General features: G+C 35.1%; 1 protein-coding gene across 1 annotated transcript in view; it reads left to right on the top strand.

The window, feature by feature from the left end:
* The window catches only part of Msh4 (mutS homolog 4), a 462,579-nt gene that overhangs the window by 290,188 nt on the left and 159,985 nt on the right, over positions 1 to 12,406 (top strand). The window contains 1 exon segment of the mRNA NM_001159771.1: positions 10,637 to 10,880. Within this exon segment, the coding sequence (NP_001153243.1) occupies positions 10,637 to 10,880 (244 nt within the window).

The following is a 12,406-nucleotide window of genomic DNA, read 5'->3' as shown; positions in this document are numbered from 1 at the left end:
TGAACCCTAATATTTACATGGGTGTCCGGATGGAAATTAAAAGTATATCACTTAAGAAAAATTTAACTTTAAATATTGTTTTATTATTAAAAAAATATTTGCATGCAAAAGATCAGCTCTTTACGTATATTAGTCTCCGGAGGAGAGCAACAACTAAATTTGAAAAATAGGCATCGTAATCAAAACGACTTGCAACTTTTAAGTCAAAATTCTTATTAATGCATTAAGAAAAGAGACCAATTTATTCTAACTTTCTACATATAAAAATACACTAGAAACCAGAAATATAAGTGGCTAGAGTTATTAGATCCTCTAGAACAAGCCTAACAAGAAATGTCACCCGCCAAATCTAAAATTTCTCATAGCCCTTGAGCTGACGATTCCAACTAGGACATTTAAGTAACAACTGATACAGTGACTAATTTCTAAATAGTTTAACGAATATTTGTACGAAAATTTAGATATTTAGCTTTTATATAGCACAGATGGAATAGTAATAATGAACTTGGACGTCAACTACTAAGACTATAATTCCCATTTAACTTAAGTCACCAATACAGGGTGAATCTAAAACAATACAACATTTTGGTACCACCGTGATCAGCAAGAAAAACTGAGTCAAGGGGAATTGATCCAAAAAAATTTCCTCCGCTTTTCACTTTCCCAGTCAGGAAAAGGAGGTCGGCGACGGCTGCGCGAGAAAAAGGGGAAGCAGATGCGATTTAAACTATTTCCGCAAAATCTGATGATCGGCTTGCACCGAAAACTAATGTTCCATGAGCAAAATCTTTGTAATTTAAGAAAAGCTAGGAGGTGCGTAACCCAACGCAGATTGAAACGTAACCTATTTACAGGTTATCAAGCTCTTGCATTTTAATTTCAAATGAGTCTGTACTTTGACGCACAGTCCGAACTTGGTCGGTAAAGCTGCGATTACGAGCTATCGAAAGCTAGGCGCGAAAAAATTTCAAACGAGAGACCGCTTTTATAGCACAGAATGTGCTGTCTCTTGTTTCCATTGCGTGAGCAGTGATTAGAAATGTTTTGTGTGTACGACTGTCCAAGTCTCTATGCCCGGTTTAACTATTTTTTAGCTGAAAAGAACGTAGGTCTAAAGCCCCTTAGAGGTAGCGTAATTTTGGAGCATAGCACATGAGACAGCATGCTTCTGCTTGCCTTCACCGCAAGAGCATAAGGTTTCAGAATGAAATCAAAGGGCGTTTTAGCAGAATATCCTAACTTTATACTAAACTTTTCCATATCACAGAATATTCTATAACCTAATTCCTTTTCCTTCATTTCCAGATTTCCTTGATATCCTGGGCATTCTCCGGTCACAGTGAATTGAAAGCAGCAAAAAGCTCTATTCTGATCCCAACTTTTAAGGCTTTCTTTAAACAAAATTAGATAGAAATAAATGTCTAAGAAAGTATCAGCTGTTATTACTCAGTATTTGTTTATTACTTAGGAACTTATTGTGCTTTGAATGGCTCCACGGCGAAATGGCGCGTTGTGCACAGGCGTACGAAGCTTCTCTGCCTCAGAGCATCAAAAAATCTGCGGCGGAAGGACCCTCGAGCTTCCTCGGAAAAGTTCACCAGCTTTCATGTCGTATTCGCAGCAGCGAAAAGCTCCATGGTGACGTGGCGCGTTGCACACACGCCTATACAGCTACTCTGCCTCACAGCATAGGAAAATCTGCAAAAAACGGAAATTCAGCATGTGAAAAATAACCATCCTCTACCGTCACATTCTTCACTACCTCATATAAGATTTATGTGTGGAAATAATATAACAAGAATAAATGATTTAATTGTTAAGATGAATAAAGGTTTAAAACTAAAAGTTTCAGAGCCGAGTTTTTTTGTTATGCAAATCGTTAGAAACCGTAATTTAGGTATGTTAAAAATTTATCAAAGTGTTTACATCAGAAAAATATTGGAAAAATTTAATCACAGTAACTATGCGCCAATCAGTTGTGCTGCTGATAAAAATGTAAAATTTATATATCGCCGTGAAGGTCGCGCGTGCCGGATCACCCTCGCACGGGTGGTATACACTCTCATGCATACAATCACAGTCACTGCGCGCCACACAAACCTTCACGATCTCATCGCCGACGCTCCTGATCCCAGACAGACTACAGGACTAAACGTTCCTGAACCGCTAAGCAGGGAGATCAGAAATACCCGGACTCCGCGTCGCACTCACGCACAAGATACAATTCGATCCGCTGGACACAGCACAGCACACGATATCACGAGCGAAGTCCTGTGTTTACCTGCCAAAGGCCGAGAGCTATCTGAGCGCGCACCTGCAGGTGCGGGATTAGCCCGCGCGCTCGCTCTCTGTATCTCTCTCGCTCTTATTCCCGAAATCGCACGTGTTTTTCTTGGCGCGCGCGAGTCTACCCTGTTTCGTCGCGGCGCAGCGGTACTCATACCGCTACGAGTTAGCCGCGGTGCTCAACTCGTTACAATATTCAACAATAGTGTATCTAAAAAAGCATAAAATTGCCTACTTTTTCTCGCAAAATTTTTCAGATTTACCGTTTCGTTCAATTTTTATGATAAAAAAGGTGATTTGAAAAAAAATTAATATTTTTAAAACTAAATTATCAAACTTGTTGAAAACATTTATGACAATCAAAGACAATAATATCGATTTGCTGTAAAAATTATAAACCATTTTGATGACTAGTTTTCCAGCCAAAAATCGAAAACTGAAAAATATGGATTTTTTATGTCTTACGATTACGGGAGGAAAAAGTTTTATTTAAGTTGAAATTTTGAGAAAATATCGATCTTTTAATCACCTTTGCTAGGTTCTTTTTGCGGCTTATAAAACCATTTAGTTTAAAAAATATTAGGATTCAAATTCTTTGTCTCTCACCCTGTATACCCTGTATAACTGAAAATTACTATTTTTGTTAAACCTTCTAACTCGCTAACAAAAGTTTAGAATGTTTTGAGAATATTCACGATTTTATGAGATTGAGGACCCTATGGTGTTTAGAATATTGAGGTTTATATTTTTTAATGAAAATTATATGATTTGATATTATGACGGGTATTTTATATTATGAGATATTTAATTTTATTATAAATGTAAACTTCTTATAATTTTAAACACGCATATGTTGACATTATTGAGATTTATGGATATTCTAATCATTAAAAACTACATTATTGTTTAATTCACCATGTAATGTTACATTGCAATTATTTAGAATTATGGTCTTGTTTGGATTTTTATTGATCATGTCATGAACAAAAAACCAATATCTGTGTCATAAAAAATTTTGCAACTTTGGATACTTTTTGTTTATTCTAGAATTTGTAGTATCTAAAATAGAATCTCCAGCGACAAGAATATAAGTATTTGAGATCTGAATTTGTGATGTGGATGGTGTTTCTTTAGTAACAGGAATATTTGAATTCTGCGTTTGTGATGTAGAAGGTGCTTCCTGATAAACAGAATCATTATTGACAGGCACGTTTCGATTTTTTGTTTTCTGTTTTGTTGAACTTTGTGATGGATGCTGGTTGTAGATGGAGTTATCGCTGGCTTAATTCTAACTACTACAACATTAAGACTGGTATTTGCAATATCAGTCACATTATTTAATGAAATTCCAGATGTTATTTGATGAAAGATTTGTGTTTTATTATTCAACGAGCCAGCAATGTATCCTTCTGCCACAATATTCCACTTCCAGTCACCATGCCTTTTAAGCGCTGTTATGTCTGCTCCAGCATATACTAAAAGTATGGCAGAGGTTCTTTAAAAACTGTGACCAGTGAATGTCAGCATTAAAAAAAAAAGGAATTTTCTTTGGCATGGCACCAAATTTGTTAACGCTAATTGGCTGATTTATACACTTTCCCTTGGCATACTTAAAAAAAATCTATTTATTGGACATGCTACTAGCCTAATATTCATATATATTTTGCAGATATTGTATAACTTATCTATGACTGTGAATGACCTAGGTACTTTGTTCTTGATATTCTTTATACTGACAAGTAGCAAAACTTCTTTTTCTAAACAGCCACTCGTCAATAAATTTGTCAATTCAAATGAGTGCACCTGCAATTCCCATTATAAGAACAACCTGAAATAAATCATAAAAATGTATCAATCCAAACAGCCAAAGTTAACTCTATTTAATTATATTATGAAACAGACTTTGAATCTCGTGTAAAAGTATATTCTATTGAAATATGCAATACAAAAACACTCTGAATTGGTTAAGACTCTTGATGATTCGAATAAACCCTATAAAAATCAAAATTGAAAATCTGGCATTCGACGAAATAAGATTTTACAAAATTTGTCTTAACTATTATTCTACTTAACATATTGACTTAAAATTTTGCACAAAAGTCTATTTCATCTAAAAATACAGTAAAAGATACTGTAAAGTAACAAAGACACTTTATTACTCACCTTTGTTGTCAGATATATCTCGTTAGGTGCATGCAGCGAAGCTCGGGCGACAAAAAAGACGAGTGCGGGGATCACCTGTATCGCGCACGTGTTGCGTATACTATTTTTTAACACATCGTAAGCGAAACACGATTTTTTTTCTATCATTTTTAACCGAGCGAAGCGAGACGAGTCAATTAGACAAGTGAATCAAAAAAAGTAAATGACAAATAATAAATCTTTTATTATTTTTTAACATTAGCAGATTTTCATTTATAACAAATGTAACTGTGCAATTATTAAATTGCAAATTGAAACACTCATTCGTCAAAACATTAGTTGTAATCAATTGTTGGTCAGCCGAAGTTGACGACAGTTCATGATATTTTCTTGAATTAATCACAGAAGGACAAGACACATTTTTTGTTCTCATCAGACTCAAAAGGAGTAGAAAACAGCTCTTCTAAATCTCTTTTATCCGGGATCGAAAAAGCAGCAGGCTGTTGTGACCAATTTTCTGCATCCGGAACAAAAAGAATAGAAAACAATTCTTCTATCTCACTTTCATCAAATTTTAAAGAAATATTTGCTTCTTGTGACCATTTTTCTACATCAGTCAAGACAGAAGTAGATTTGCTTTTAAGTGAATCAATTCGCACATCATTTTTTGATTTTGCAGATTCTCCACGAGATTTCTTACATACTGATAATGAAGGAGTATTCAAAGATGATGTCAAAGTAGAAGATGAAGTAGAGTTGGTGACTGATTTTGAAGTAGATGGTATTGCAATTGAAATAGAATTCGTTTTTTTTTCACCAATTTTTTTTTTTTTTCGTTAGCTACAAATGATTCGATATAACCTTCAGCTACTGTCGTTGATTTCCAACCTCCAAGTTTATTTACAGTGGTTATATCTCCCCCAGCTTCGACCAATAATGTTGTGGCCAGTATAGAACTTCGGATTGTAAAAATGAAGCAATAACCTTTGGCATAGCACCGATCTTGTTGATCCCGACTGGTTGCTTGTTGCATTTCCAGCTCGGGAATTTAAAAATAAACATTCAGTTTTACACTCCTCAGGTCGGAGCTTTAGATAACGTTTACAAATATTACAAACATCTTTATCAACAGTGAATGAACAATCAACTCCAGTCTTTGTTTTCGGTTTATTGATGCGCAAAAGTTTCCTGTCCAGGTCGTTGATATCGTTCAGGGTTACGTTTGTGAGCTCTTCTCTTCTACATGCACCAGATATACCGATTACTAAAACAACCTACAAATACAAAATCATATTTAGAACATCAAATGAATAATAAATTATATTTGTATAATAAGCGAATAAAACTCACTTTGTTCAATAAATGAACTTCTGTGGCCTCACTGCGAAATTTCGAAACCTCAGATGGTCTAAATACTTTGGACTTTTTCCACTTGTGCTTAGCACTTTTCCTCTTCAAAAAAGCTTTGATATTTTTATAAGTACCAATATCGACGTTGTCGTAAGTACTTATAGTGGTTTTTAGCATTAGGGTGGACCTTAATTTTTTTTTTTTTTCACTTGGGCCGGCCAAATATAGCTTCTATATACCTCAAAAATCATGCGCATATAGGTTTTGAACCCATAGCATCGATTTTTCACGTGACTCAAAGCACCCGAAGTTTCTTATGGGATTTACATGTTAAAAAAGGGTCAATACGTTTATCGTTCTGAAAACCTGTGAAAATTTTGGAATTTTAACTTTGGAAGTATATTTTCCCATGTATTTTGAGCCGCTGAATCGAATGGTGCTATTAGTTTTCGCCGTAATAATGAAATAAAAAAGTTATAAGCCAAAATCGTTGAAAAACTGGAAAACTCACAAAAAAACGTATAAAAATGGACTTTTAACATTTATAATCAGTGATAAGTTGGAAAGTTTTTTTCAAAAACATACATTTTTATGTATTTTGAGCTCATTAAACGAATGGTGCAATTGGCTTTTGCCGATTCAATTGAGGAAACAAGATATAAGCCATAATCGTCAAAAAGGTCGAAAATCACGGTAAAGTGACCAAAAAATGGGTTTGTTACAATGTCAATACGAGGTCAATTTTTTCATACATAAAAAGTATTTTTGTATCAGATACGGGCTATATTCAAAAACCGGAAGGGTAAACCGGAATGGCTGTTGTCGTTCCAGAATTCTTATTCCGGATTTTCGTTCCATTGATGGGACCGCGGCCTAAAGCATTTTCGGATCAGCGAAGGGATCAGCTGACACGAAGTAACGTGAATACAAAATGGTAGTGTTGAATGTATACATATTATATTATACAACGATAAACAATCAACACTGTACGTTCTCTCTATCATCGGACTCAGAGCAATAAGCACTGCACGGCGAGCATGTGCTCATGTAAACATAAGAATATTTATATTAAACTTATTCTCCTATGTGACCACGGCTCAATTTATTTCAACAGGTACTTTTTAATTTCGAGATATATTACTCCGCATGAACAATTTTATTTAGTTTTTCAACAATGGCTTATAATTTACGCGAAAGAGTCAATCACATTGGATATTGTACTAATCAAATAGTTGCAACTAATAATCTACCAACGATAAAACAAGTACTAGCTGCTTTATTCTATAACCTACGAAGAGTTTCAAAGTCTGTACGTGAAAGTGCGAAGTTAACCATTGAAGAGTGTATCATTATTTGGAAGAAAGCTCGAATTCCTACGCAAGAAGATAAAAAATGTGTCATTAAACTGGAGGCAGAATATGAAAGATGGAGAAAAATACAAAGAAATGCTTCACGTAGATAGACACTCAAATAAAAAATGAACAAACATATAAAGAAAGCATAAACAAATTATTTGACAATGCTTGCGCAGATGCTTTGAAGAAGATGGAAGACGAATCTGATAAACATTTTTTACTTGAACAGAGAGGTAATTATATTTTGTTTTATAAATACTTAATTATGACACGGCTGAACATGGAAAATAGAAATGGTGGTTATAGACGATGCTGCAGAAAGAACTGATGATCTATATATAGTTAAGCTTTGTTCAAAAGTGAGTTCTACGGAGAGCTGAAATTTTGCATTTTAAGTGATATCTTTTATTCTTTCTAAGATGTAGTCTTAAAACTTTACAGGTAAGTGTAATTTAACTTAATTAACAATAAAAAAGAAGTTATAGTACTTCAAGTCCTTGAAATATATCAGCAAGTCCTAAAAGCATGAAGTTTGACAAAAAGTTGGGGTTGAGCTGATATTGAATATTACATTTTTTCTCATATCTCTGGATCTATGATAGGTAGAGATTTGAGACTTTGCATACAGGCTTATTTTACTTTAATATAATGAGAAAAATACAGTTGGATTAAATTTAACAATTTTTGACATTTATTTATTAAAAAACTTGACATTTTGATATTGGTCGAAATTGCCGCTAAGGTAGGTTTTTTCGTCAAGTGAATTTTTATTTATACGTTTAATTAATGCAAATAGTTCTTAAAAGAACTAAATGTTATTAAATATTTTATTACAAAAAATTAAAAGCTTTTAGGACTTGCTGATATATTTCAAGGACTTGAAGTACTATAACTTCTTTTTTATTGTTAATTAAGTTAAATTACACTTACCTGTAAAGTTTTAAGACTACATCTTAGAAAGAATAAAAGATATCACTTAAAATGCAAAATTTCAGCTCTCCGTAGAACTCACTTTTGAACAAAGCTTAACTATATATAGATCATCAGTTCTTTCTGCAGCATCGTCTATAACCACCATTTCTATTTTCCATGTTCAGCCGTGTCATAATGAAGTATTCAAAAACAAAATATAATTACCTCTCTGATCAAGTAAAAAATGTCAAGTGAATAGTCAGTTGATATCAGTTTTTACTAATAGAGAAAAAATGTATTTATAGCATAATTTTATTTTATTAACTTTTAATTTAATCTCTTCTTTAATTTTATTTACAGAAGATTTACATGAAGTTGCTTGAAACAGAGTCTGAATCTCCATTATTTGAAAGTACACCTCCTCTGAAAAGGCGAGCTACTGAACCAATTATGACTGAGAAATTGGCTTCAGTATTAGATAAATGTAAAATTAGTAAAAAAGACGTGATGCATTTGTTGATGGCCGCTGCGCAAGCATTCAGCATTGATACGCGCAATTTAGTATTAAACACATCATCTATTCACAGGGCTCGTCAAAATTTTCGCAAAGAACGATATGAGGCAATTAAAAAACTTGCTCCACCACTTTTTTCTGGTTTACCGAGCACCATCCACTGGGATGGAAAGTTGCTTCCAGGATATTTACGAAGAGAAACTACTGATAGACTAGCGATTATTATTACAAGCAATGGAATGGAGCAACTCTTGGGTGTTCCAAATATCTCTTCTAGTAGTGGAATAAATCAAGCTCAAGCAGTATTCGATACTTTAAATGACTGGTCTTTATTAGAAAATATTGAAGCTCTTTGTTGTGATTCAACAGCTAGCAATACTGGTCGAATAAATGGAGCTTGTGTGTTATTAGAAAGATTAATCGATAAAGATGTTCTCTATTTTATCTGCCGGCATCATATTTACGAGCTTGTTCTAAGAAGTACTTTTGAAATAAAATTTGGTAAGACAACTGGTCCGGAGGTACAATTGTTTAAAAATTTTGGAGATTTTTGGAAATCTGTAGATCAAACAAAATTTGAACCGGGTATTAGTGATACTTTTGTAATTGAATCTCTGCAAGATGTAAAAGAAGAAATTTAGACTTTTGTTCGAAGTATTTAAAAAAGGATTTAAACAGAAGTGATTTCAAAGAATTTTTGGAACTAGTCATCATTTTTCTAGGCGGAAAATTACCTAGTGGTATAACTTTTTATCCACCTGGACCTATTCACCATGCTGCACAAATCAGCTTTTTGGCCTTTTTACCGTGATTTTCGAGTTTTTTGATGATTTTAACTTCTTTTCTCGATTGAATCGGCAAAAGCCAATTGCACCATTCGTTTAATGAGCTCAAAATACATAAAAATGTATGTTTTTGAAAAAACTTTCCAACTTATCACTCATTTTAAACGTTAAAAGTCCATTTTTACACGTTTTTTTGCGATTTTTCGAGTTTTTCAACGATTTTGGCTTATAACTTTTTTATTTCACTATTACGAAAACGAACGAAGCGAAAACTAATAGCACCATTCGATTCAGCGGCTCAAAATACATGGGAAAATATACTTCCAAAGTTAAAATTCCAAAATTTTCACAGGTTTTCAGAACGATAAACGTTTTGACCCTTTTTTAACATGTAAATCCCATGAGAAACTTCGGGTGCTTTGAAGCACGTGAAAAATCGATGCTATGGGTTCAAAACCTATATGCGCATGCTTTTTCAGGTATATAGAAGCTATATTGGTCCGGCCCGAGTGAAAAAAAAAATTAAGGTCCACCCTATTTTAGCATGGAGTAACGAGCCCACAATGTTGACGGAGCAAAGTGTTTCGATAGCTCATCTAAATAAACTAGATTGATTTCTTCTTTCAAACAAATTTTCTTCTTCTCTTTTAACCATTTTTCAAATTCTTCGTACGCTCCAATAGATTGAGGCTAATATCATTCGCTTTTTCAATCAAATCTATCGACACTGAATCGTCACAAGCTTTCTTTGAATCACTTTCTGTACTCATTTTTGCAAATGTAAGTCTTATTGATACTTAAGCGATGCGAGAATTCCAAGTCCGACAAACAATTGAGAGTCTCGTTAGAAAAAACAAAGGCAAGATGGCATACATGTTTCGCGTACTAGTTGAAAAATTGCGTGTTTCGCACAAGGAAAACAAGCATGAGAAACCGTGTTTTACGCACGAAGTGTTAAAAAAAATGTATATATAAAATTAACATACCATTAAAGACACCTGTATCGTAATTTTAATTTCTTTGGGCGAATTTACGTCCCACGTGCTATAGCGCCCGAGCGTAGCCGTGACAGAAGGTGCCACATAGGACACTTGTATCGTAATGTACTATTTTGATTACTTAAGACCTGAAATTCTGAAGTCAATTGCAGCAAAGCTTCATTTAATTTGAATTTAAAACATAATATAAAATCAGATTTAAGAAAATAGGAGAAAGCGTATTCCTAAGAGTAGGAAGCATTTTATTTGACATCTTGAACTAATTACTAATGGGACACGAACTTTTTTTTTCAGAATATGTACATAAATTATCCAACGACTATTCATTATGCTTCACTTTAAATTGCAACAATAATCTAGGTTATTATATGGACTTAAACACGCAACATAATTCATCACTTCAAAAATATGATTTACCCAAAGATATTATTCTAATTAAAAAACAACAATACAATTTATTATTAACTACTGAACAATTGCTTATTTATAGCAATAAATGCAAAGAAATTTGTGAAGAAATTCATATAATAAGTAATGTGTAAGTAATATAATTCATTCTACTTTTTCTATTGTGAAATAATGGAGAAAGTTTGATTAACCAGTATTCTGGTAGATTAGGGCGGATTTTATTATATTAAACGTTTGGGAGTGTGAAAGGCGCAGGAATATGACTAAAATCGTAAGGTGAAGGCGTCTGAAATAATCAACTCCAGGGTATGCAACCAAAAACCTAGGTTTATTTTTGTCTTGTCTCGTCGTGTGACGATTGCCTGAAGTAAACTGCGACTCGGGTCGTATCTCCAGAGAAACTGATGTTCTGTTCTCTATTCTCCAATATCAGCCATCAAAGGTTTCGTCAGCTTCACCTCTTGTACCGATCAACCAATCGGAATGGCAGGGACGGAGCTTGCGAGGTCCGAATAGCATGCTGGTGGCGGAGTCAGCTGGCCCAAGCGGCCAGCCGTTCACCGTTTCACTACGCCGGGGATATCTTATCGTCGGCGCGCGTATGTGGCCCCAGCCGTTTATGGTTTTATAACGCCGAGGAAAACCCAGCGCAGGCCAGCATCAGCCGCAAGCATCGAGATGCAAACGGCTACAACAACATGTTTGAGCACGGGCTTAAACGCTTCATGTCCCCTTGACGCGGAAGACGAATCTGCACTTATAAGCGGATGGACTGTCATTTGTTTAAAGCATGGTCGCTTGAGTTTTTGAATGTGCGTTGAGTGTACACATACGTGTGTATGTGTAAGTGTGTGGGTGTGCGTGCGTGCGTGTGTGTGCGTGTGTGTTTTTTTATATGGCGTAAGCAGAGCAAGCTCTGCACAAGTGGCCCTTCGATACTGGCACCCCACAGGTACTATTGTTAAACAATACTTCCCTGGGGCCCGTTAATTAGCCTAGTTGGCTTCTTCTTTGAGTTTGACATTTCCATACGTTCCCCGTCTACCGGATTGATTAGGAGTTCGAGGTCAAACTCGTCTTCTTCTTTCTACATCAACCCCGTCTTTTTGTTGCTATGCTCTCGATGCTGTTACATCCAGCACTTCGCCTGCTATTGCCATCTTTTAAGATCTTTTTTCTTTTATCTTCACCTTGTCTAAGGTGCGCCTGAATACAATGCAGCCACCGGAGCCAGCTACAAGTTTATAGCTTACTTTCTATTGTTCATCCTTTTTGCAGAGGAAACAGATCGAATCTATTTGGCATTCAGCCATGCGATGATCGACTCCCCCACACTTAAAACAGAAGTTCGATTTATCTGCTTTATTGCACTCATTCTTCCAGTGTCCGAAACCTAGGCACATGTGGCATCGCACTACGTTCACGTGCTTTCTGATCCTGCAACTTTTTTCCCAGGACTTCCGCATGCGTCTTGTTTTTTCCTGCTTTTGCCAGTAGCTCTAATGCATTGTGAGGTACTCTCAGGGCAAAGATCTCACATTGCATCGCCGTTTTCTCATGTCATTGTCTCTTCCTGAGTTACTTTTTCTCCATCTTCTCTTCAGGGCTATTAGTTGGCCTGTCCCTTGATCTTTTGCTTCCGGCACTAGCTAGGAC

The sequence above is a fragment of the Nasonia vitripennis genome (assembly GCF_009193385.2).
Source record: "Nasonia vitripennis strain AsymCx chromosome 5 unlocalized genomic scaffold, Nvit_psr_1.1 chr5_random0002, whole genome shotgun sequence".
Classification (NCBI taxonomy): Eukaryota; Metazoa; Arthropoda; class Insecta; order Hymenoptera; family Pteromalidae; genus Nasonia; species Nasonia vitripennis.
Note: the sequence above shows the minus strand (reverse complement) of the source record. Positions and strands in the feature narration are given on the sequence as shown.